This window comes from Magnolia sinica, chromosome 17 (genome assembly GCF_029962835.1).
Source record: "Magnolia sinica isolate HGM2019 chromosome 17, MsV1, whole genome shotgun sequence".
NCBI lineage: Eukaryota > Viridiplantae > Streptophyta > Magnoliopsida > Magnoliales > Magnoliaceae > Magnolia > Magnolia sinica.
In genome coordinates, this window is record NC_080589.1 from 27,478,683 (window position 1) to 27,506,435 (window position 27,753).

At 40.4% G+C, this 27,753-nt stretch overlaps 1 protein-coding gene and 1 long non-coding RNA gene across 3 annotated transcripts; one reads left to right on the plus strand and one right to left on the minus strand.

Moving 5' to 3' along the window:
- Positions 1 to 396: 396 nt before the first annotated feature.
- On the minus strand, positions 397 to 27,709 carry LOC131231509 (GDSL esterase/lipase At1g54790-like). 2 transcript variants are annotated; one of them, XM_058227732.1, is made up of 6 exons: positions 27,437 to 27,709; positions 26,731 to 26,925; positions 18,831 to 18,997; positions 5,335 to 5,605; positions 4,498 to 4,794; positions 397 to 630 (listed from the first exon to the last, which is right to left on the minus strand). In XM_058227732.1, exons 1-5 carry the CDS (start codon positions 27,675 to 27,677, stop codon positions 4,526 to 4,528), a joined length of 1,143 nt encoding a protein of 380 aa, XP_058083715.1. In that variant the 5' UTR covers positions 27,678 to 27,709; the 3' UTR covers positions 397 to 630; positions 4,498 to 4,525. The 2 variants fall into 2 exon arrangements, with proteins under 2 accessions (XP_058083715.1, XP_058083714.1); XM_058227731.1 differs by lacking the exon at positions 397 to 630 and having other exon boundaries at positions 4,192 to 4,794.
- Positions 9,841 to 17,549, plus strand: LOC131231510 (uncharacterized). The gene is made up of 2 exons (XR_009164398.1): positions 9,841 to 10,295; positions 17,335 to 17,549. It is a non-coding gene; the product is annotated as an uncharacterized LOC131231510 (long non-coding RNA).
- Positions 27,710 to 27,753: the final 44 nt, after the last annotated feature.

Genomic DNA, 27,753 nt, shown 5'->3' on the forward strand with positions numbered 1-27,753 from the left:
TTCCTGTCCTTGGTTTATCTATTCAGGTTCTTCAAATAATATGACAGAAGTCCAACATGAGTTGGTCAATTCTCAGACTTAGACAGGAAATCAGCAGATTCTTACTGCTGATGTTGAGAAACAATTGATCTCTGGTGTTGGCTCTGTTCAACTCTCCGCAGGACAAGATAAACACTTGCCACTTCATGATGTCTACTTTGCCCCAAACTTGTCTACAAATCTAATTTCTGTGTACAACTTGTTGAAAATGATTGTAATATTACCTCCTCTCCTTTTGGTTGTTTTGTTCGAGATCGCAAAACTGGGAAAGTGATAAGGAGGGGGCATAGGCTTTGTCGCTATTTCTACTTTATTCGAATGTTTCCTGTTTTTTTTGGGTTCCTTACTATTGATTCCCGTTTTGGAAATAAAGTTTGGAACTTGTGCCATAAAAGTCTAGAACATCTTAATAATAAATGATTATACACATCGTTCTATTCTAGTTTGATATCCAATAAACATGAACTACATCCTTTTTCAATTAAAATTGTTTTACTTGGTGCAGGTATAAAAGCATTTCACTCCCCTTTTTAAGTAATACTCGAGTCACATCAACCTTTGACCTTGTCCATATCGACAATCTGTGGGAACCTGCATTTATCATAGGATGGTTAGGACCCAAATATTTTGTCACCTTCGTAGATGATCATAAGGGGACAGATATTTTGTCACCTCCATAGATTATCATACTCATTACACTTGGATTTATTTCCTGAGAACCAAGTCTCAAGTATTATCCCCTTTCAAATCCTCTGTAAGTATGGTCCAAACTCAATTTGGGAAATATATCCAGGTTTTACATTCTGATTCAGGGGGATGGTACATGTCCATGGAGTTCTAGGAATTTCTCAAAGATAATGGAATTTTATCTAGGAGTTTACCTCATACCCCTGAACAAAATCGAGTAGCAGAATGAAAAAATAAGCATATCTTGGAGATTGTCCATACTCTTCTCATTGATGCTATAAATCATCTTCCATCCAAAACTTCTTGAAAAGTAGAACTCCTTTCGAATGCCTTTTCAACTCATCTCTGTGTTTTCAGTTGCTTGTGTTTTGTGCAACTGCCAACTCATGAATGTACAAAACTCGCACCACAGGCTGCCAAATGTGCTTTTCTGGGGTACACTGATAAACAAAAGGTTTTTATTGTTATGATTCTCAATCTAGAAGAATTTGTATTTTCTGAAATCTAGTATTTTTGGAGGATGTTTATTTTTTCTCTGGTCTCTCTGAGCCAAAAAGCGTCACGGGCTTCATATCCTCCATTCTTTTCTGGGTCATCTTTTCCAAACAAAGTTGTTCCTGAACAGCTTCACTTCTGAAAAACAAGAAAGACTCCAATGCCAACACCAGCACCTCCAGCTTTTTCTGGTCCATCTAACAATACAAGTACTAGCTCCCTCCCTTTACAAAATCCTGTGCTTCTGAGGCATTCTGGATAATTTATCTTCTTGATTAGTTCTCTTTCACACCTTTAGAATCTATTGTCATCCCTTCCTCCCATAAACAGGGAAGCAAAGAGAAATGTTGGCAAGATGCCATGGCAGAAGAACTGCCGGCCTTAGAAGCAAATCACAATATGGGGCCTCGTTCAATGCCCTATTGGTGTTCAAATTATTAGGAGCAAACGGGCTATTCTGTCAAACTCATACCTGATGGGATTCTGGATAGACATAAGGCTAGGTTGGTTGCTTAAGGGTACAAAAGGAGTATGGGATCGACTTTGATGAAACGTTTACTCCCGTGGCAAAGATGACTACCATTCAAACCCTCCTTATTGTAGCTGATGCACATCGTTGGCCTTTATTTCAGATGTTTTTCCATATGGATGTATGGGAAACAGTCAACATTTCTCAACCTCCTGGGTATTCCTTTCCCACTAGCCTGCACTTGGTTTGTTGATTGAACAAATTCTTACATGGTCTAAAGCAGGCTTCACAAGCATGGTTCGCAAAAAATTTCACGCCACTGTTTTAGCAGTGAATTTTATACTGAGCAGTTATGATCACTCAGTATTTCATAGGAATACCTCTTATGGGCATACCACTTTGCTTATCTAGGTTGATGATATCATTATCACTGGGAATGAGTTCATAGTATGTAGAATTAAAGGAATTTCTCACTCATTCCTTTAAGATGGACCTAGGTCCTTTGACATATTTCTTAGGGCTTCAAATATTTAGATGCCCAACAGCAATATTTGTGAATCAACACACACACAAACACAGAACACACAACACACACAGACACACACACACACACACACACACACACACACACACACTATATCACTCACACATCTAATGGACATTCACCTCGCTGCAAAACCAATGGAAGTAAATGTCAAAGTTTCGAGACGATGAAGGAGGCCCTTCAGATGATCCCACTCAATATAGACAACTTATGGGAAAATCTCATTTTTTTACCATGACTCGCCCTAATATTGCACATGCAGTTAATGTAGTCAGCCAGTTTGTTTCAGATCCCCATTGCCCCTATCTCAGCATTGTACCAGGTATCTTCAAGGTACTACTAGTCAGGGTCTACTACTATTCACCTGAGTGCTTATGCTGATGTAGACTGGGCCTGAAACTTGAAAATCTACTTCTGCTGGGTGTACACTCCTTGGTTCTTCTCTCATTTCATGGAAATGGGAAAACAGCAAACTATCTCTTAATATTCAGCTGAGGCTAAATATAGGGGAATGACATCTACAACTAGAGAAATTATTTGGCTTCGTGGGCTTCTTGAAGAATTTTGCATTTCAATTACAATTCCTATACCTCTTCACACTGACAACACCAATGTGACGCAGGGGAGGACGTGAGGTCGAGCACCATCTTCCTCAAGAGGATAACTATTCTGAATCCACGGAACTTCTCTGGACTCCTCATAGAGACTTCTCGAATCCACTAGGAAAGAAAGCAGAAAATAGAAATAAATTCTAATAAATTCGAAATTGATTAATGAATGAATAAAAATGAGTTTACAACCCTTTAAATAGGGGAACCAAGCAATGGGAAAGAAATCAGAATCAAACTACAATTAAAACTCCTAGAATTCGTGACTTACTATAAATAGTAAACTTACTATTTATAGACAGTCGTGATGTCTACTAGTGCGCAAGGTTTTCAGCCAAAAATAGTAAGTGTCCTATTTGGCTTCACCAAACCGTTCTCCTAATTATTCTAAGCTCTTTTCACGTTGGGCGCAACTCCTAAAGCCCGACGGATGAAGAGTTATAATCAAACTAAAACTTACTATTTATAGTAAAAATGAAATTAAAACAGGGAAACGACCGTCGATCCAGGGCTTTTTCGCAATTCCAGGCTGCGTAACCCGGCACAGAAGGGTTGGTTGGCTAAAGTAGCTCGTTCTACCCCAAAATCATATATTTTACGTTAGATAACTCATTCTGGATTGTGAGATATGCCCGATTTAAGGTCCGATGGTCTAGATCACTTCTGTCGTCGACCGGGCCTTTTCTGATCCATCTTGGCCATGTAACTGTCCGAGACCCACTCTACATCACAATGCCATTCAAATCACTTCTAATCCAGTTTTCCATGAACAAACTAAGCACATTGAAAGTTGTTTGTCACTTCATCTGCCAACACTATTCTGCAGGATGTATCAACTCACCACGTCTTATCTCAGTATCAGCTAGCCAAGCTCTTCACTAAAGCCATGAAAATTTTGTCACGTGTTCCTTATCGGTAAATTGATGCCACATGATTCCCTGCATCAATTTGAGGGGAAGAGAAAGAGATGAATAGTATGGGGTACACCTTTGGTGTATCAACAATAGGTGCTTTTATACTATTTTCCTTAGCTAGTTGTGCTAGTGCTTTTTCCAGTGTTGCACTTGTACTGCATTCCCTCTATAGTTGATACATAAGGGGATGTATGTAATTTCTCAAATCAAGAGCAATAATATAAGCCATGTAACCCAAAGAAGGGGGAATGCACAAGTTTTATGGCACGTACCCTCTTCCTCATTCATCCTTTTCTATTGCCTCTCCTAATAGTAACTTGTATGCTATATGTAATTCTAGAGATGGAATGAACAGGATACTGTGAATTGTGTATAAAATTACTAGGTATCTAGCAATGAGGACCCTCTCCTCAAGTCAAAGTTCGCAATAACAATCATTCGCTTGTAAAAGGAAGGAAATCCTTTTCGAGCCTTTTCTTTTTTGTGGCTTCCCTTTTTAATAAAATTTCCATCACAATAAAAAAAATGAATAGTTTGCTTGAAACATGCCTCATAATAGCAATCCTCATAAACAATTATCCGACTCACACAATGGCAAAAATAAAATAAATGAAAATGATATTAATCTAATGAGTGTTTAAGAGTGATATCAAAATGATAACCTATGACTACTTACTGATCTTCATTTTAAATAATCATAGAGCTAAGCATTAGAGAAAAGGAATTATTAGAACCGCATACACTGAAAATCACTGAAGCATTTGGATCCTTAGAACTTGAGTTTGGGAAGGAATGGCATCTTATTGGAGAATGGCGGGTTGGAATAGTTTCCAGTGAGTATTTGCTGCGACACATAAAGATTTGCCGCCTCTGTGTAATGGATTCCGTCCCAATTAATATAGTCATTAGCATTGTCACAGCCTTCTGCCATCACTGAGCTCCCATTCAAATTCTTTGTCTGCCCACAAAAGATCCGAGCATCATAGTTTAGTGGTGGGCCGCCATATCCACAGCAAGCTGTTGTGGGATGTTTGAATCCTGAAAATCATTGTTCATTGTTCATGCAAACAAAACAAAAGAAAAATCACTTCTACTTTATGGGCAGATATTGAAGCCGAAATCAGACGTCCATTAGACCTGATCCTAGGAAAATCAGGAGCAAGTTGTTCAGAAGTCTTATGACTCTTATCACTATTATTGAAGAATTATATGAACATCAACCCAAGGTTATAAGTGGGCCCCTTGGTTCAGTGATGAAACCGTTTGCCTGATGGGCTCCATGGCTGGACCATGCCCAAAAATATTCCAGATTGGAAGATCATCTAATACTTTTTAACCAAACTGAATGCAGACTGTTTTTGCATTATTTACTTCTCCCGTGACTTTTGGTCGTTATCCATCCATGTGGGTCCATCAGATCGAAGGTTTGGATCATCAAACCATGGGCCCACTTGCACAAACTGAAGACACATATGCTAAGGTTAAGGATCATATAATTCCTCCTATTGTGAGTTAGACATCATACAAATAGATTTTTTGGTATAAAAGAGACAACGTTGAAAATGGTACATGGTTTACCATTTCTCGAAAAATTTGCAATGAGGCTGAATTTTATTGAAAACACGTCGACGTAAGTGATGTTTGCATCTATGAATTCTCCCTGCAACTTTCTACAGAGAGCATAAAGCTGCAAATTGAAGACCTTTGAAGCACGATTGTGTGAGCTCACGCATCCGAGCTCATCAAGCTTTGAAGGATTTCCCCCAAACTTGGCAATATTTTGAGGCAAGCATCCAAGGGGACCTGTGTTATGAATCCAAAACCTCCTTGCACCTTGGTCATACAATTTCTGAAAATGAACGAATGAGGACAGGCTGAGAATAGTGCTATTATGCAAAATGTCATCACAAAAAACTAATGTAAGGAAAAAAAAAACAAAGAAAAAAGTAAAAAGAGAGGAATACAGATTAAAAATAGGAACATTTAGTATTTTGGTTTGTATTTATATGCAATTGTAATTTCTTGTGGACAACTTAAAAATGCAAACTTCAAGCAATGAGGACAGTGTTCGAATTTTTGCTTACTTCCCCTATTGGATCCCAAAGGCCCAATTCTGAAGAAATTTCAAGAGTAATCAAGGTTTGGCGGGTGTCAAAGTCATTGTCTGAGACTGCTTAGGAGTTCTAAGATTGACCCATCCGATCTTTTAGCCATCATGGATTTGAATGGGTTGGAGGCGTGTGTTACATTCCTAGGATTCGATTTCTATGGGCTGGATGTCATTTGTCGAATAAATCCTGACTTTGCAATATGACAAGTCAAGACTTTATCCATTCAAATTGGGTTCCTTTCAATGACACAAACCATGCATGTGATAGGGATATATTCCCATGGATGGGGGATGCCTCAAAAATCTCTCAAATAGAATATTTCAAACCTTTGATTATACAAAGGTTCCAGTGACGGTTCATTTTCTAATCTAAAGAGAAAAATTTTAACGTTAAAATAATCAAATTTGAGAGATTTAATTTGTTGTCTATCCACCATATAAGGTGAGACACATCACAAAAATGGTTTGGATCATTGGAAGATACCCCGGATCCAAAGGCTAAAGTCCCGACGTATCGACCTGTAATACTTTGGGATGTTAATGCAGGGGCATTTTCACACCGGGCTCGACTGGGGTCGCCTGTGGGATGTAGGGGTACACTAGGGGTGGGTGGGGCCCACTGAGGAGGTCTAATGCTTGAGACTCCTCACCGGGGGTGATTAATGCACATTTTACACCGGGATCGAGTGGGGTAGCCTATGGGATGCAGGAACACACTCAGGGTGGGTGGCCCGTGTGAGGCGGTACCCATGTGATTTGGGGCCCACGAGGGGGGTTTGGCTAAGGTCTTAACCTATGAGATGTGGGGCCTGGGCTATGAGATAAAGAGATTAATTTGTCATGCTCTAACAGTTCGAGCTTTTAGAGAAATTGATTAATTGTCCTGCATCAAATTGGTATCAGAGTGGGAGGTATCGTGTTCGAGACTCCTTACCGAGGGTGATTAATGCAGGGGCATTTTCACACCGGGCTCGAGTGGGGTCCCCTATGGGATGTAGGGGCACACTCGGAGTGGGTTGGGCCCACGGGGGAGGTCTCGTATTCGAGACTCCTCATCAGGGGTGATTAATGCCAATTTCACATCAGGCTCGAGTGGGGTAGCCTGTGGGATGCGGGAACACACTCGGGGTAGGCGGCAATGATATATTTTTATTTCTGTTTCTATTTTCATTTTTGGTTTCTTATCAGGTTTGTTACAATGATTAGCCAAAATGATTTTTAAAGTTGACCAAAAGTAGCATGCATAAGGCTATGATGATGATGATGATGACAGTGATGATGATTGGTATTATTATAATTCACTACTTCAACATAGTAAGTAATCGTTGTAATGATTGCAACCAATTTGGGAAAAAAATTTAAAATTTCAAAAATTTCCCAATTTTTCTCAACTCAACCTAGTGTTCAAAATATTAGTATCGCATTACTTATCGCACCCTTGGGATATAGATACGCATTAGTTATTGCATGGGATATATCGTTTGTATTGGGTAATTTATTGCACTTTTTAGGAAACATGGGGAAACATTGTGCAAATGATTGAATTTTTAAATGAAACTTCAGGGATTGTTAAAAAAGGCACTTTTAAATTATAACATCTTAAAAAAGAACTGCATATAATAGGTTTCCTTTATACAAGGCCCTAAGTTATGCATTGTCTGACTAAATTAATGCAACTATATTCAATTTAAATGCATGACATTTAGAGTATATGCAATAATCATTTCATCAAACACACCTAAATACTTAGAAATTAGTCTCAATTGACAGAAGGTTAAAGAGAATTTTTGAAAAAAAATAATATTTTAATATTTTATTATTATTAATTTTTAATTAAAAATGATTTTTATTTTCTGAAAATTGATAAGGATTTAAGAAATCAGTAAATCAACCCTCATACATGTTTGTTTTAATGTTTGGAGTGCAACATTACAAGCAATTTGGGAGAATTTGGAAAATTTTTGAATTTTCCCCAAATTAGACAACCTATGCTCAAATTTCAAAATTAGACTGATATGATTATCATTTCATCAAATACTCCTAAATACTTTGAAATTAGTCTCAATTGATAGCTGGTTGAAAGAAAATTTTGAAAAATAAATAAATATGGAGAACATGAAGAACCAATGGACATCGAAATCAAAGCTCCTGCAAAACATGAAGAACCAATGGGTTTTTAAACATCTGACACTGATTTAACATAATTTTAATTTAAAAAAAGGATCGAAAATTGAAAATGCTCACTGGATCGAACATGTGGGATATGTGGGCACTACTCGTGTGTTTTGCATCGCACAAGCGAGATACAAGATATATGATGGGATATATCGGACGATATCGTCGATATTTAAAACATTCTTTTTTATCAAATGTTGTTCTTACAGCCTACTATCTGATCAGTTGTCTACCCACTAACTTGCTTTCTGAAAAATCTCACAATTGAATTTTTTCTCCCTTCTATCCAATCTCTGACATTCCCTTATATGTCTTTGGGTGTATATGTTATGTCTATATCATTGATCCTCTTAGAAACAAATAGTCAAATAGAGTTGATGAATGCATTTTCTTAAGATATACATCTTCACGAAATGGATATAAATGTCTTGATCCACATATTAAAAAGCACTATGTCTCTATGGATGTTAAATTTTGTGAAAGATGCTCCATTCTTTTCTAATAAAAAGGGGGAGATACATTTTATGGTTCTTCCTATTCCTGTTCTTAAGTCTAATTAGATAGTGTCTATCTCTTTTAAACCTGACAATACTAGAAAGTATATGAATGAAGGATGTTTGTACACCCATTATTTCTCAGGATAACATGAAGCATGCTCCTTTGGCTATAGGTACTAACACTGTTCGTCGATTGCCTATTTATGATGATCCTTAGAATCTACCGTAGATTTACCTCTCGTTGTGAGAAAAACAAAAAGATGTACCTCTAATCCTATTCAAAGGTTTGTTTCCTATCATTCCTTGTCCCTTCAACATTAATCCTTTGTTTTGGCTATTAAGTGTTTTCCCTCCACCATTCCTAGAAATCTTAAAGGGGTTCTTACTTCTCCTCTGTTGCGCTGAGCTATGAAGGAGATGGTAGCTCTTGAAAAGAATCATATATGGGAGATGACTGAGTTACCAACTGAAAAAAAAAAGGTTATTATAACGCCCCACCCTCCAATACTCGGGTATTGGATGCCCTTGGGCATTACTAGGATGACTTTTCGACCTATTGCATGATTTCACGAGTGCGCGCATGTGTTTGCAATCTGGAAACTTAAAATTTTGATCAAAAACCATAACCTTGAAAATCCTTAGCGTGAATTGACATTGTACGTCAGTGAACCTGAATAACATGAAAATTTGATAGCAAAACCCAGTCCTGGAAACCCAAAACTTGATGGACTCCACACCCAATCAGACCTCACCATAGCGTGACTAACTACGGGATGCGGATCATAAGATTCCTTATCCATTAACCCTAGGACATTCGAGTAGGTAAAACCCACTTCAAATCATTGAATTAAGTATTCGACCCTTGTGTTGGCTCATCCATTCAATTTGATCGGCTTTTCAATTCCTGTAGCGTTTGAGATCTCGATAACCATATCCCTAGAGCTTTAGGTTAATCTGTAGAGTAAGGAGGTTAGACTGTGGGGCCTTGGAGAGGTTAAAGGGCCCAAATTGTTAATGGAACCATATTCAGTCAGTCCAACTGGCAACCTTGTCGATTTGGCCAGTCTATGTAGCTCGTAAAGCTGAGGAAACCGTGTTATCGGTCTGACCAACATAAATGCCGGTTCCAGCCAGTCCAATGACATACCCTGCCGGTCCGACGGACAATCCTTGAGTTTCAATACTCTTGTGAACCACCGAAGCTCTGGTTGGGCTATGTAAGGCCCCTTCGCCCTTTTTTCTTTCATTTTCGGTCCCCATGGTAACTTAGAGAGAGAGGGAGAGAGAGAGAGAGAGAGAGAGAGAGAGAGAGAGAGAGAGAGAGAGAGAGTAAGACCAAGTGTGAGGAAGAGCGACACAACACATGCGCATGCATGCCCTTCGCTAGTTGGATGCCTACTCCCAGTGCCTTTTTCGGCGGGTGCATGCAAGGTTCCCGACATTGTCGAAGTTTGTAGTTGTTGCCTAGCTATGTGTTGGAGTTTCCTGGTAGTGTGGCAGCATTAGATCATCCCATCGAGCCCGAATTTGGGGGTCGAGTTGTCGAGCTGTCAACTCAAGAAGTAGCTAGGTAAGTAGGATTGCTTGACTAGCTTTTTAAGTTAGGGTTGACTTAGAGTAATTAGAGTTCCGATTTTAGATTGTGACCCTAGGGTTTGGTGTTCCCCGAAACCCCCAATTTTCGGGGGGAGGAGCCGCAATCCGGCAGCGAGATCAGGTTGGAGAGCTCAAATCTAGGAAACCCTGACCATGATAAGGTGAAGAATTACCCTTCAAGGTTTCCACGACGTTCTAGCTGATGTCTGTTCATATGTAATTGATTTTGTGTTCTCTCATTAAGCATGTGTAGGTTTCATTGATGATCTTGGATGGTAATATGTTGTGAATTGTTCTTCTTTGATAAATTAATTAAGCACCATAAATTAGGACCGTTAGGAATTACTTAGATCAGTCAACTATCGATTTTATGAATTGTTATATGGCCTGATTGTTGCCATTATGAACTATCTATATGCATGTGTAGTTGTTCGCCACTTTTAGGAAATAATTGTATGCCTTGACGGTCGTTTCTAGGAGATGCATATGTAGACTAGGCAACTATTGTCACAAGTCATGCACATGGGTTAACCATTGTATTTATGAAGTTATTCAAGTGTATTTAATTATTACCTTTACGAATCATATGAAGGAAGCTTTGGATTAACAACTGTAAGGCCCGTATCTTAGTCCATACCGTTTTGTAAGCTTACGTAGTCCTCCCGGTCGAATTTCGGTAACCCTCAATCTGTATCCGATGTTTGTGTGCGATCCTAAGCCGAGTCTTTCATACCAAAGTCAGCTCAACCCGAAACTTGTACCCTAGTGACCGCGCTGTCGCCGCGGTTCCAATGCCGTGACTCGCGCACCGATCCGATACTCGGGCCAGGAGATGTGGGCCCGCGTTCATTCCGAAGAAACACCGCGCGTTGCGAATTCTGAGAGAATTCTATGACCCGTCACATCAAATCAAGTCAAGTACACCACCATACCTCAATGCCATCTCACCTTATCCCAAGTACAAATGCCCACTTCCTCTTTTCCACAAGTCAACTCTCTCTCTCTCTCTCTCTCTCTCTCTCTCTCTCTTTCTCTCTCTCTATCTCCCAACCCATCCCTCTTTTTCCAAATTTCAAACAAAACCTTACCTCTCCATCCCCTTCCTTACAACACCCATCCCATATCAATCCATCATTCCTCTCTCTCTCTCTCTCTCTCTCTCTCTCTCTCTCTCTCATTCTCTAAGCAATTCCCAAATCCCATGAGAGCTTCCAACGTCTAAGCTCTCTCTCCCAAAAACTAAGTGTGGCCCACCTTCTCATCTCCCATCTCAACCACTCATTCTCCATCAACCTCCATCAAAGTTGAAGGCAAGGAGCATACAAGTCCAAGGAGCTAAAGAAAGAGGCTGATAGGTGAGTGATCTACTGTCGATTTGCATTTGAGGGCCCACTTGTAGGTGGGACCCATTTTGATGTATGAATTGTAATCATGAGGGACCCATAGTGGCGGGGCCCCTCCATCACCGTCTCTCTCTCCCTCTCTCTCTCTTCCTCTCTCTTTCTATCCGTTTTGATGAAGTGGGCCCCACTAATTTGTGTTTCATCCGCACCATCCATCATGAATGGTGGGACTCCACCATGAAGTGGATCCGCATCCAGGCAGTCTAGGGCATGGACACACCCAGATCCATAGCTCAACTGGCAGATTGAGGGGAGATACCTCGTTTCAACACTTGAGGTCTTGGTATCGATCCCTAGCAAGGGTGTGTAACATGGAGTGTGTGTACTGACGTCACCAAGCTGGTGTATGTGGGCCGCAGTGTATGATGTATGTGTTACATTAAAACCGTCCATCTGTATCCAGCCGTCCAATTGTCTGGACATGCTCTCGGGACCCACCAGGACGTCAATGTTCCACGTGCCATGTGGGGCCTACCCTGATGTATGCGATTACATTCAGACCGTCCGTTAGACGGACGTCCACCCTCTGGATGCTGGATCTGTTTTAAAAAAAAAGAGAAGAAGAAGTAATGTAATACTAATATAATATAATATATAATATTATATAATATATATTTATATATATTTAAGGGAGAGGAATGGAGTGGGTGGCCCACCACGTGGGACCCACCCTGGGGTATGTATTGGATATCCCCTATATCCATCTGTTGATCTAGACCGTTGGACGGTCTGGACGTGGGGCACCACCATGCGTGATGTATGGGTCTTATCCTCACCGTCCAGTTGCAAAGACGGTGGGAACCCACCTTGTTGAGATTGTCCACACCGTCTGTCCATTTTGGTTGGACATGTGGCCAGCACCTAGCTGCTATACTCAGCAGTTTTGATGGCCCATCATAATATATGTGTTATATCTTCACCATCCATGTGATGCTGGACGGTGGGGCCTGCTGTATGTGTGGCAGTCCACACTGTCCAGTCCACTGGACGTGGACCCCACCTAAATGTATATATTCTATATCCACCGTCCAGATGGGCAGGACGGTGGGGTCCACCTTAATGTATGTGTTTTATATGGGCCACATGTGTGGACCCCTTGATGTATGTGCTTTAATCCACACCGTCTAAACGGTGGGACCTACCAGATGTACGTGTTATATCCAATTCGTTCACCATTGCAAACCCATTAGGTTATAAGGTTTTCGACCAATATGATATTTGTTTTTCCTCTTTGACCAGGTCCTTGTGACCTTGTGAACAGACTGGATGGAAATTAAGTGTTATGGTGGGCCCACTGGAATTTGATAGTGGGAAACCTTTATCACCACTATTATTTGTGGTATGGTCCAGATGATCCTCTGGATATGATTTTTAAATAATGCTCTAAAATGATCTCTAACAATGGATGAAGGGTGTAGTTGGTACGACCCATTGGTATGGCCCATTTAACATATTAGGAGCCCATTTGATGAGGCCCAATTTGATTTATTTGGGGACCTATTTGACTCGGCACATTTGTATCGGCCCAATTAACTTGGCCCATTTGATTCGGCCTATCGACTCAGCCAATTTGTTTCAGCCCATTTGATTCGGCCCATTGACTTGGCCCAATTGATTTGGCCCATTTGTACCGGCCCATTTGATTCGACACGTTGATACGGCTTGATGTTATATACATTGGCCCATGAGTGAGGCCCAATGTGATGCGTATATGCCCCATAAGCGAGGCCCATGATGACGTATATTAGACCCTTGTATGAGACTGTTGACCCATTATACGATTGACCCTATGAGCGTCATTCCTTGGGAGCAATGTTGGTTAAAGGTCCACATTGATGGGCAATGATGGTTGGACGCCCACATTGTGACCTTCCCTTAAGCCTTGTTAGGCCCTTCCTCATCATTCTCTCATGGGTTAACCCTAATCTGTGGGCCCCATTCACCTTAGACGGATGGTTTCGCGCTATCGAGTTTGATATAACCATGACCGAGAGCCGATCTTTATATTATGGTTCAATCGGCCGTTCATATATGGACCCTGCTTTGCTTATAGGCCGATTATTGGTGCCGATTATCGATGTTGATTATTGGTGTCGATTATCGAGGCCGATTGTTGAGGCCGATTTCGATTGTCGAGTTCGATTCCAACTATCGAGGCCGATTCTGACTATTGAGGCCGATTTTGATTATCGAGGCTGATTGCCGAGACCCATTGTGATGTATATGCGGCCCGCATTTGAGGCCCATTCTGATGAGCATTCGGCCTCGACTTGATGTATTTGATGCCTATATAATGTATGTGAGGCCTATGTGATGAGGCCCATTATTGTGCATTTGAGGGTCAGGCGACAGAGCCCGTTGTATTGTATATTAGGCCCATGTGAGAGGTCCATTGTGATGTATATTAAACTCTTGAGTAAGGCCCATGGTGTCGTATATTAGGCCATTGTGTGAGGCCATTCCTAGGAGGCAATGTTGGTTAAATGTCCACATTGTCGATGCTGGTTATTGATACCGATTATGAGTATGTGACAGCATAACATCATGATACATGCCCATACGCATCATCTGCATATTTGTTATGAGATGTGGTTGATTATTGCATATGTCATTAGGTAGGTTATTATGAGACTCCCTAATAGGTGGAGATTGTCTCACATGAGCGCATGGTATGTGAAGGATTAATGCATGACTGGATTGTATGACTCATGCATCTAGCATTATGTATTGTGATTACTGTATGCCCTAGCGACATCAGGTCCGTAACCTCCACAGACATATTGTGGATGGCTAGATGAGACACCGAAAATATATTATTAGCATCGGGCTGCCATAGATGGCCCTGGGTGGAAATCCCTAAACCCTCTTGGTACCAGAGGACGCCCCAACGTCGAGACCGAGTGGATATATATGAGCACATGAGGGTCGTATACCAGTAGGTCGTGTCTCTCACTGTGTCGTGGTCGGTTGGGAGGGGATGTGGCCTTACCCGCCTGAGGGAGTAAGCATAGCTAAGCTGAGTTTGATCAGCTCGTGAATGAGTCCGCTATCGACGTGCCGGGTAGATATTGGCCGACTACTGGCTAGGCGGATAGTGAGGTCTTTTTCACTTACCTAGTTGTGTGCTTGATGGGGCAGCAAGCTAATATAGAGTGTACTAGACCCCGGTGATGATCCTAGAGATGAACAGTACTGATATGTGGACTTATTGGGTAGAAGTTGCATACTTATTCATTTATTCATTCACTATCCACTCGGGTTGGTGGTGCACAACTATTTGTTACGTGTGTCTTCGCAATGGCCAGGATTTCGGTTAGGGCACGCGACTAACCTGAGATCAGGAGTTTACCACATTGAGTTTGACTATCCAAATTTAGGTATGAGACTGGTTTGGATAAAAGTTCCTTGTGATGGACCCCATAGGCTGCGATACTATGTACTATAATCCCGACTTCACACTCCAGCATGGTCATTCCATTCACATCGCATATTGCATTACACTCACGACATATGGTATTTTGGGTTACTGTGTTTCTGCATTTATATAGTCTAGATACGACATCTGATATTTGGTTCTTTATGACTCCTCATTTGTATAGCTGATCCGTATTGCGTACTCTGATATTGTTTGACTCATGGACTTATCAGTATTTCCGCTTACTCTGATGTCGTATGATTCATGATCTTACATGTATTTTTGACATTGTATGATTGTGACGTTGTATTTGTGTGCTTGGCACTTATCTTGCGCATACACTATCACCACCCTCTAAGCTTTCTATAAGCTTATGCACGATAGATGCGTGCAAGTGATGTTAGGTTGCAACATCGTGGAGCTTAGAGCATGTAGCTAACTTCTGGAGTTTTGATTTTAACATATGTATTTCCCTTTCAACATTGTATTCAAATGTTTATATTAGTGGATATGTGATGATGATGTTGCCTTTTTGATTTGGGTAAACTTGTGGTTATACCTCTTATGAGATAAATGCACGTTAGAAAATCCTCCTTGTAGGATCCCATAATAGGAACCTAGGATAATGGGCGCTGGGAGCCGAGAATGGGGCACTACGGAGGCTGTCGGCACCGGATTGGGCAATCGAGATTCCTGTGAATCTGATTTTCAAGTTTGAGGCATGACAACAACCCTGTTTAACAGTCGGAAGATCCCCATTTTGATGTTCTACCCCTCGTGGTTTTTCTTGAGAAAACCCATTGTTCCCCTTTCCATGGACTTTCTCGGCCAAGGTTGCCTTTGGGTTGGACCCCCCTTTTCTTTTATGCTAATAGCGCCGTTAATCGAAAGGATTCCTTACATAATTCGGTGGCTATAGATTAGGCTGTTTGTAATTGGGATTAGTAGCGGTCGGCTGAGACACACCCAAGGCATGTAGATTTTATCGGGTACTTAACCAGTGCGAGCATACTTTTCTATTTTACAAGTTGGTTAGCCACTATGGACGTCGCATGCCACTGGGTGTGCATCATCCAACCTCAAATCGTTAAAAGATAAGGCACGTGTAAATAAGGCTTAAGATCATAATAAATGGATTGTTTGGGAATTGGATTGTAAGGTGCTTCAAGTTAATAATAGTTGATGATACACATCTGAGGCATATAGATGATATGGGCTTTGTATGCCAACTGGATGTGCATCGTCCACTCAGAAGTATGGTAGGATGGTTGTTGTGGCTTAGGTAGTTGTTGGTTGATGACGGGCATCCGAAGCATGTGGATTTTACCGAGCGCCTAACCTGTGTGTATGTTTTACCGGGTAGCTAGTTTACTATGTGTGTCTCTTTTTGTTGTGGATTTTACTGAGTGACTAATTAGTATAGACATGCCCTTCGTACTTTACCAATAGATTAGTTGCTAGGGACCATTGTATGCCAGCTAGATGCATACCTTCAACCTTGAGACCTATTCGTAAACCCTACGCACTAGATAGGATTCACCTCATGTGATTCTTGCACTATGCTTTTTCATTACATTTCACATGTGCATGCTAAGTAAGAATTGCATATTGTAAAATTTTGGTTTATTCATAACCAGTGTTCAAAATATCAGTATCACACCCGTGGGATATGGATATGTATCGGTTATTGTATGAGATATATTATTTGTATCGCGTAATGTATCGCTGTTATTGGAAACATTGGAAATTAGTCAATTTTTTTAACAAAATTTCAGTGATTGTTAAAAAAGACATCAATACACACTTGCAAATCAAAACGTTACAAAAAACAAGTGCACATAATAGTTTTTTTTTTTTTTTGTATGGGGTCCTAATCTATGCGTTGTCTAATTGAATTGATGCAAGTATATTCAAAGTCTATTCATATAATTTATAAATGTAAGAAGACGTGTGGAAACACAAGCAATACATTCAAAAGCAATAGAAGAATCACTGGATTAGGTTACATTTTGATTATGATTTTTTTCAATTTTCCTTGATCCTTCTCCAAATCTCAAAATTGAAGATCCCAATCCATGATATTGCATACAAAACATGAAAATCATGGACTTGTAACAATTTGACACCGATTTAACATGATTTACACAAAAAAAATATCGAAAATAAAAAATACTCGCCGGATCAAATATGTGGGATATATCCCACTACTTGTGTGTTTTGTACTGCACGGGTGGGATACAAGATATATCGTGGGATTTATCAGCCGATATCGTCGATATTTAAAACATTGTTCATAACCATGATCTGCATTATGTTGTGTGCTAACCTTGGGGGTACTTTTCACTATGTAGGCCTCTGATGCCTTCCATTTGACTTATGCAGGAATTTTAGAGGTAGGGCAAGACCTCTGGAGCTAGCGTAGCGTCCGGCTAGGAGCAGAGTGTGGAAGAGATTGTTTTTCTTTGTTAACTTATATTCTGTCTAATTTTTTTTTATTGTAGCTATGTTATCCCCAATTGGAGGATTTATACTTGATTACATTTTGGATAATTACCTTGACATTCTTTGGTTTAGTTATCTATGCCCACATTTGTTTATTGTTGTGCCAACATACGCGACTCTGATTTTTTATTCTTGAGTTTAGTCACTAAATTGACTACTCAGGCATTTGGGTGATGCCCCACGTGCATTTCTAATTAAAACTCACACCCTAACCTCGGGATCTGGGCATTGCTGCTTGGGTGCCTGGGTTTGGGGCATGATAGTTGTCGTTAAGTATATATAAAAGTACAATCTGACAAAAGTATAGCTCACCATAAAGCCCGTATTGTAGCTAAAGGTTTTAAACAAACCTTTGGTGAGGATTATTCTGAGACATTTGCTCTTGTTGATAAGATGAACTCTATACGGGTGATTATTTCTCTTACTACCAAATTGAATTGACCCTTTCATCAATTGGATGATAAGAATGCTTTTTTAAATAATGATTTGACCGAGGAGATCTATATGCTTCATTTTATTGGATTTGCTCAAAAGGTGGAAGAGAGGAATGTATGTCATCTGAAGAAGGTGATATATGGGTTGAAGTAGGCTCATTGAGCCTACTTTGAAAGGTTTAGTTAACCTTATTTGCATTGGCTTCACTCATATCTATTATGATCATTTTTGTGTTTGTTAAGCGGCATGTGAAGGGGATTATTATTGTGAGTGTATATGTGGATGATATTCTTATTATAGGTGTTGATGTTAATGGCATATGAGAGCTAAAATTATATCTGAGGAAGCCATTTGATGTCAATGATTTGGGACTATTAAAATATATTTTTTAATTGAAATCTCTCAGTCCAAGAAGGGCATAGTTCTATCTTAACAGAAATGTGTTATTGATTTGTTGACTTCAACTTAATCTTGGTGTCAAACCTATTGATTCTCTATTGGAGTTAATAAGAAGCTCAAGGTAGATGATGGGGAACTTCTTGATAATCCTCGCATGTATCAATGCTTGGTTGGAAGATTGATATATTTGACGATTACTCAACTAGATTTGTTTCATGTAGTAAGTTAGGTTAGTCAGTTCCTACATGCTCCCTGTTTTAGTCATCTTAAAGGCATTGTTCTGATCTCGTGCTACATCAAATCATCCCGAGGCATGGTGTCCTCTATAGTCGTCTCATAATCTTAATATCGAGGGTATTCTGATGCAAATTAGTCAGGTTCCCTGGATGATCATCGCTCTACATCAGGCTACTGCTATTGAGAAAATAAAAGTTCCACTTATATCTCCAAACACTATTAAAAATCTATTTTTTTCCTTTTAAAAAACATTACACTATTTTTACAAATGCCAATTGCCCATTTCATAGGAAAAATCTCCTTACCCTAACTCCCGCCTCAAATTCTAACAAAATGGTTGGAATCGAAGCAAGTACTTGGTCCTCTGATTTGGAATAAAATGCGCCGGCAAGATCATTCTGACCTATATCAAACATGTACAGCCCCAACTTGAAATAATCTTCTTGAGGAAGGAATTTATCGGTCTTTCCACCTGTATCGTGTACAACAAAGTATAATTAGTTATGTTCCCTTTTATTGACAATACAAATGACCTTGACTTTTTAAGATTTAACTCCCCTTTTCAAGAATTTCTTTAATATTTCGTGGTTACTATTAAGAAAAAGATAACCTTTTATCTTTTGCCAACCTTTTATAATTCATAGTTCATGCAAATTGCAACTGCAAAAAGCTATTAGAAGCTTACCAGTAAAAGAAAAATTAACATAACCAAGAATATGATGATTGTCTAACCTCATCTGAAGTTGGGATCATGTCCTATGAATTGATAGATTTTCTCCTCATTTCTTTGGTGATTAGAGTTTCACTTTGATTCTTATGACAATTGCTAGAAATATCTACAAATATCACTAGTCCACCTCAATATGGTTTTGGGGAGCATGAAATAGTGGACTCGTTGCAAAATTTAGAACTTCGATCATCATAGTATAGAATTGCAACCTTTGTAAAGAGAAGGTGAAACCAAGGAAACTCCCAAGAAATTTTTGTTTATGGATGTTTACTTTCGGAACTGAATGTTCAGTTATTTTCCATTTCACTGTTTTGATAGAAATTACTAAATTCAAACAATTACATAGGAGTAAGTAATAGACCTATTACTATGGAACCTAGCTTGATCCTAGTTAGAAGTTCAGAACAAACATGTTAGTCTAGTTAAAATTAATTTATTAAATTAATAACTATTATTAAAGAACTATTTTTCTAATGGAAAAAATTTATTAAAACAAGCTGAAAAGGCAAAAGGCCAAACAAACAGGCGAGTATGATGAGAGATCATCCTGCAACTAAAAGGGGAGAGTGAAAACCCCAAGCAACATTGAAAGGTTTCCCTATTACAACTTAAGAACATCTTGAGGCATGGGGCCTAGAAAATTACTCTGTTCTTGGCTTTAAGTAACACTTGCCTAGAAGATTCGACCTTGTTACAAGACTGACAATTCCTTTCTTTACGAACTGACCGAAGGCTTGCAAGGATGTATACTCTCCAATATCTCTTGTCTTCCCCTTAAATTCCGCTTCCAAGCTTTGAAAACAAGAATAAATCTTGGCAGGCGTAACCCACAAAATTCAAATTCATTGATGAATCTCCAACAAACTTCAAAGGAGAAATGAGGTGAATGAAGAGATGATCTACAATTCCCTCGGCCCAAAGACAGAAATTGAGTGTTGGGAATTATGAGATTTTTGCACCACAAATGATTGACAGTGAGAACTTTGTTCCTTCCCACAAGCCAACTAATGGCAATCACCTGGGAGGACTTGGTACCTTCCAAATAGGCCATTGAGTCAAGCACCTGATTTCTTTAAGCCCTCTTCATCAAAGGTTAGAAGGACTTAACAAAGAAGCGTCCATTCTTTTCTAAGGTCTAAGACCAAGAATCCATTTCCCCTTTGTGAGTTCAACAAGGATTGAGAAGATCCAAAAAGCGCAAAACTTGACAAAGGCTATTGGGGTAAGCACCTAATTTCTCAATGCCTTCTTGAACAAAAATTAGAAGGACTTAATAGAAAGTCACCCATTCTTTTCTAAGGTCTAAGACCAAGAGTCCATTTCCCCTCTGTGAGTTCAATAAGGATTGAGAAGATACAAAAAGCACAGGAACTTGAAAGGCCGTTGGGCAAGCACCTGATTTCTCAATGTGATGTATTCCTGGCCCATAAGATGCAGCCCATTGTGATATATATAGGCCCAGGTATGTGGCCTGTTGTAATGAATTTGTGGCCCATTTTCCGAGGCCTGATGTGGTGTATATGTGGCCCTTGAGTGAGGCCCATTGCGATGTATATTAGGCCTTTGTGTGAGGCCATGGGCCCATTATACGTTTGGCTCTATGTGGGCCACTCCTTAGGAGCAATGTGGGTTAAATGTCAACATTGATGGGCAATGATGGTTTAATGTCCACATTGTGACCTTCCCCTTAGGCCTTGTTCGTCTGATTATCGAGACCAATTATTGATCGATTCCGATTGTTGTGGCCGATTGTCAATTAACAATCGAGGTTGATTATCGTGACCGATGACCGATTTCGATTTGTCGAGGCCGATTATATAGGCCGATTCTGATTGTCGAGGCCGAGTATCGAGGCCGATTCCGATCTGTCGAGGTCGATTGTATAGGCCGATCCCGATTGTCAAGGCCGATTATCGAGGCCGATCCTGATTGTTAAGGCCAATTATCGAGGCCGATTCCGTTTGGTCAAGGCCGATCCCGATTGTCAAGGCCGATTATTGAGGTCGATCCTGATTGTCAAGGCCGATTCCGTTTGTTGAGGCCGATTCCATTGTTGAGGCCGATCATCGAGGTCGATCCTGATTGTCAAAGCCTAATGTAATATATATAAGGCTATGAAGCCCTTTGTGGTGTATATTAGGCCCGTGTTAGAGGCTCATTGTGATGTATATGTGGCCCCATGTGATGCTACCCACTTGATGTATATGAGGCCCAATGTGACGTATTTATGGCCATCCATTGAGGCCCACCTCGATGTGATGCATAATGGACCCGTGTGAGAGACCCATTGCGATGTGCTTGGGATCCATGGGTTGTGGCCCATTGTAATGTATTCAGGGCCCATAAGACATGACCCATCCGATGTATATAGGCCCATGTGATGCAGCCCATGTGATGTGTATTAGGCCCATGTGACGTGGCCCATTATAATTGTATGAGGCCCATTATGGTGTATTTGAGGGCCAGGCTATGGAGCCCATTGTGATGTATGTTAAGCCCATGTGAAAGGCCTATCATGATGTGTATTAAGCTCTTAAGTGAGGTCCATGTTGTTGTAATTTTGTCCCTCTTGTGAGGCCATGGGTCCACCACATGTTAGGCTCTATGTGGGCCATTCCTTGGGGGCAATGTTGGTTAAATGCCCACGTTGTTGAGGTCAATTATTGATACCGGTTACTGATACCGATTATGAGTATGTGACAACATAGCATTATGATACATGCCTATGCGCATCATCTGCATGTTTGTTATGAGACGTGGTTGATTATTGCATATGTCATTGGGCAGGTTGTTATGAGACTCCCTAATAGGTGGAGATTGTCTCACATGAGCGCACGGTATGCGCAGGATTGATGCATGACTGGATTGTATGACTCATGCATTTGGCATTGTGTGTTGTGATTACTGTATGCCCTAGCGACATCAGGTCCGTGGCCTCCACAAGCATATTATGGATGGCCAGATGGGACACCGAAAATATGTTATTAGCATCGGGCTGCCATAGATGGCCCTGAGTGAAAATTTCTAAACCCTCTTGGTACTAGAGAATGCCCCAACGTCAAGACCGAGTGGATACATGAGCGCCCGAGTGCTGAATATCAGGAGGCCGCGTCTCCCACTGTGTCGTCGTCGGTTGGGAGAGGGTGTGGCCTTACCCGTTCGAGGGTAGGGGGTATAGCTAGGCTGAGTTTGACCAGCTCGTAAATGGGTCTGCTATCAACGTGCCGGTTAGGCATCGACAGACTATTGGTCAAGCGGATAGTGAGGTTTCTTACGCTCACTTGGACTATGCCACTAGGAGAGGGGCAGTGCCACTTGGAGTATACTAAATCTCGGTGATGATCTCAGAGATGAATTGTACTGATATGTGGACTTATTGAGCAATAGTTGCATACTCATTCATTCATTCACTATCCACTCGGGCTGGTGGTGCGCAACTATTTGTTACGTGTGCCTTCGCAATGACCAGAATTTTGGTTGGGGCGCGTGACTAACCTGAGATCAGGAGTTCACCACATTGAGTCTGACTATCCAAATTTAGGTATGAGACTGTTTTGGATAGAAGTCCCTTGTGATGGACCCCATAGCCTGCGATACTACGTACTATCATCCCGACTTCACACTTCAGCATGGTCATTCCATTCGCACTGCATATTGCATTACATCCGCAGCATATGACATTTTGGATTACTGTGTTTCTAAATTTATGTGGCCTAAGTACGACTGACGCTATTTGTGAACTCATCAGGAATTGTATATTTCACTGCATCATCAGCATCTGATATTTGGCTCTTTATGATTCCTCATTTGCATAGCTGATCTATATTGAGTATTTTGATATCGATTGACTCATGGACTTGTCAGTATTTCCGCTTACTCTGATATCGTACGGTTCATGATCTTACTAGTATTTCCGATATTGTATGATTATAGTATTGTATTGAATACTTGGCACTTACCTTATGCACACACTTACATCACCCTGTAAGCTTTCTATAAGCTTATGCATGATAGATGCGTGCAGGTAATGTTAGGTTGCAGCAGTGTCGAGCTTGGAGCATGCAGCCGTTTTCTGGAGTTTTGATTTTTGATATATATATTTCCCTTTCAGCACTGTATTCAAATGTTTATATTAGTAGATATGTGATGATGATGTTGCCTTTGTGATTTGGGTATAATTGTGGTTATGCTTCTTACGAGTAAAATGTACATTGGAAAATCCTCCTAGTAGGATCCCAGGATCGGAACCTGGCATATGGGCGCTGGGAGCCGAGAATAAGATACTACGGAGGCTGTCGGCACCAGATTCGACGATCGTGATTCCTGTGAATCCGATTTTCGGGTTTGGGGTGTGACACTCAATGCCTCCTTAAACAAAAATTAGGACTTAAAACGAGAAGTTTCCATTTCTAAGGTCTAAGACCAACAGTCCATTTCTCCTTTATCAAGTTTAATAAGGATTGAGAAGATCCAAAAAAAAGTTCAGGAATTTGACAAAGGCCGCTGGGCAAGCACCTAATTTCTCAATACCCCCTTCAACAAAGATTAGAACTTAACAGAAAAGTGCCCATTCTTTTTTAAGGTCCAAGAGTCCATTTTTCCCTTTTCAAGTTTAATAAGGACTGAGAGATCCAAAAAGCTCAGGAACTTGACAAAGGCCACTGGGGCAAGCACCTGATTTCTCAATGCCCCCTTCAACAAAGATTGAAAGGACTTAACAGAAAGGTGCCGATTCTTAATGAAGTCTAAGACTAAGAATCCATTTCCACTTTGCAAGTTCGATAAGGATTGAGAAGATGCAAAAAGCGTAGGAACTTGATAAAGGCCATTGGGGCAAGCACCTTATTTCTTAATTCCCACTTTAACAAAGATTAGGACTTAACAGAAAAGCGCTCATTCTTTTTTGAGGTCTACGGCCAGTAGTCCATTTGCTCTTTTCAAGGTCAATAAGGACTGAGAAGGTCCAAAAAACACAGGAAATCCTAAAATTCGTCATCTAAAAGAGGTCTTCTAAAGTAGGGACACCACAAACCTTGGCCAACATCAAGACTAAAATCTTTGATGATCGTTGCACTTGCACCTTTATCAACTGCCAACTTGAATAAGTTCTAAAAACCCATGTCATTGAGTTTGAAAGTCACACCAAACATCATCGCAAAATCGAGTCTGCAAGCCATCTCTGATAACTCCCACATTACCTTTGAAAATCCATCTTATTGCTACAAATCACTTTCCACAACCAAGAAGCCCTGTAATGAGGAGAATCCCTAGTGAACCAACCACTTGCTTATACCATACTTGCTCAAAATCACCTCCTTCACAATGAATCCCCTTCTGTCCCAAGCATCCAAAGGCATTTCCCGAGGAGAGAAAGATTCATAAATCTAAGGGATCTAATCCCTAACCCACCTAAGGATTCAGGTTTCAAACCTTAGCTAATCCAACAAATCAAATTTGTTATGGGTAAAATGAGGCTAAAATAAATGTATGAGATAGAGGAGTCGAGCGGCCAGACTTGATGACTATGGATTTTTCATTTATTGATCCCATCTTTCACGGAATCGATCCCCTTTTTGACTGTACAAGAATATGTGGAGCTCAGTGCTTGAGGGCCAGAAAATCACCCCGACTTTTTGTGGCAACCAATGACTTTGGAGGTCGGTCTTGTTCGCCGACCTTAAGAGATGACATCGACCTCAGGTACCGATCTCAACCTAGGAGGTCGGCCTCGAATACCAACCTCGGCCTCGAGTACTGACCTCGGCCTCGGGTACTAACCTCAACTCAGATATCGACCACCAGATAGGAATAGAAATATCCTTACAATATATAAAGATAAGATTACCCTCTGAGATCTTCGTCGAGGATCATACCGATCGAGGTAAAATCGGAGATATTCTTGAAGTTAGAGTCCGACTCCAATATGGGCCCCTTAAATCAACTCAGATACGCTGACTGCCTAGAAAGCCTATAAATACACCCCCTGCCAAGGGTAAAAAAGACAAAAATACACTTATTCTATTACACCTACTGTGAATCTATAAGCTTGACTTAGGCATCGGAAGATCCCCAACATTAACCGACGCCCCCAGTGTCTTCTTTTGTTCTCCATTAAATCACAGGTACTCTGGCTAGCAGGAGGTGAGGTAGGATCGACTAGATTTCAGAATCAACAAAATTTATGTTTTTTAGATGTACCTTTACATATGAAGTCTCTTTGTAAAGAGAAGCCTTGGAATTGGATGAATTAAAATGAGGTTAGAAAATGAGCAGCAACAGACCCTGTAAAATTCAGAAATTGTAATCCATATGCAAGAGAGAAACCTCTTCTGGCTAAGTTGTTGTGTTGAGAACACGGTCTCAAATCTCAACCAAGTATTCAAAAATGTCAATAAGTTAATTCGACTTGTTTAAGATGGGTTGAGTTATTCATGTTACTTTGTTTTTTTCTGGAACTATAGAAAGCTTAAAACTTAAAAAGTTGAACTACCTACAAATGTGCCCATGTTTCAGATTACAGCTAAAAGCTGTAATCTGATTACAATTTACTGATTTTACAGACATCCAAACGACCCCTGAGATCAATGACTAAATACAGGGTCTGTTTGAAAAGAATCAAGAATAAATGGTTCAAAACAATGTAAGATATTATACACATGAGGTTCAATCCTTTGTTAAGTAGCTTGAAGTCAGTGAACACTTTGTATGGGTTTTTATCACCATGTTATTGCTGAAATTAAGAGATAGATAGCTTAAACTTGATGATTCGTTCACTAGATCAGTTTGCATGTTGTGGGGGTTTGAGTGAACTTTGTAGTTGTGTGGAACCAACTTCCGTAAGCGTTTCATAATCATACAATGTTCGATTCAAGCATTTAACAGGGACACCAATCTGCACATGCAGGTCCAGCTTTTGGCAATTCAAATCATTTGTATGGTATGTGGATGCGAGATAAGCCAAAGTTTTCCCCCCATTGGATGATCCTAACCATTCAATGGGCACTCATTGCTTGTGCAGTTTGGTTATAATTGTCCATTTTCATTGGATGGCTAGCATGATTTGATTGGGATGTATAAGATGGTCCATCCCATGGTGGGGCCCACCATATTTAATGGATTACATTACAGACAGGTGGGCCCCAACTTACCGGTCGAATAAAAAAGAAGCAGCCTCTTTCGTTGGCCTTGACTGTGAATTGAATTTGATTGGGAAGATTCAGGAGGGGCTAGATAGGAAATCAAAATAATATAGAATTTCATGAAAACCAACATATCTTCAGGCACCGAGTTATTATGAAATTTTCATAATAAATTATACTAAGCACAGTTTCCAAACTTTCACCATAGCGTTGTTGCCTTCAGTTCAGCATCGATGCATGAAAAGCAAACACAACCAAACACAAGTAAACAATAATAGCTGTCGCATATTCACATAAATTCAATATGGTCACTACTCACAAGTATGATGGATTTACCTAACAATTCAAGAACGCGGGCTTTGAAACGGAAAAACTGGGCCACTTGAATCCCAAAAGAAAATGGACTGATCGACACAGCAGTTGACGGGAGTATGGTAGATCCTGCTACTGCAAAATTACAACCTCTGCGAAATTCCGGAGCACCAACAGAGTCCAAATACGAGTTGAGAAATGGCAAATTCATTGCACGCACTGAGCCAAAAAAAGAGGAAGAAGAAGAAGCAGAAATCAAAGTCAAATACAGATTACAGAGATGGAAATAAAACGTAGTGATGGTCTAATGATCAGGGCCGTCCGTCTTCTGGGTGCTATGCTTAATGGCCTATGATCCGTTAATCATGTTCATGGTTGCCGTTGGATGTAAATACGAAGAAAAGGAAATCACAATTTGGTTATTTCCACTTCATTACACTAGTTATTGCAATGCAATTTGATGTTGCACCCAAACACACACTAGCCCTTGATGCTGGTCGTATGCCATTTTCTTTTTAATGGTTCAAACGCAACTATGCAAATCAATGATCAGAATCATCCACTCAGATTAACATTCTCACTGTCGCCCTTATGGGGTAGCACCCAGATGATGGACAGTTCCAGTCATCAGCCCATCTCTCCACATGGGCCCCACAGGCAACACATGCCTGTGATCCAAAGTCACAACATGGGCAGATCAAACTGTTTGAGACAAGCATAGAGACTTTACTAAGAAAATCAATGATCAGACGGCCATCAGAAAACCGGCCAGATGGCTTGTGGAAGTATGTCTGTCCATTAGGTGGGTAAAGGTGACCGCCAAGGCCGGCGATCAGCCCGCCAGTATCGGAATTCGAGTCGCCGAAGTTGAATATGGCCTGATATTCGATGTCGACGGGGCTAACAAGAACTAGAAAGGGGAGAATTGAGTAGAAAAGAGAGAAAATCAACAACATTAATTTCATAGCCATTGCACAATCAACTACTTGTGGAGTGCAGTTGCTGCAACTAGCCTATGAGCAATTTAAATGGAATGTTTGGTGGGAG

Excerpts from the sequence above, each read along its gene's own strand:
- LOC131231509 (XM_058227732.1), bottom strand. The coding sequence starts at position 27,677 with ATGGCTATGAAATTAATGTTGTTGATTTTCTCTCTTTTCTACTCAATT. Across the intron at positions 5,606-18,830 it reads AATTTGAGGCGGGAGTTAGG|AAATTGTATGACCAAGGTGC; the intron begins GTAAGGAGATTT and ends GTTCATTTTCAG. Across the intron at positions 4,795-5,334 it reads TGCAAATTTTTCGAGAAATG|GATTCAAACATCCCACAACA; the intron begins GTAAACCATGTA and ends AATGATTTTCAG.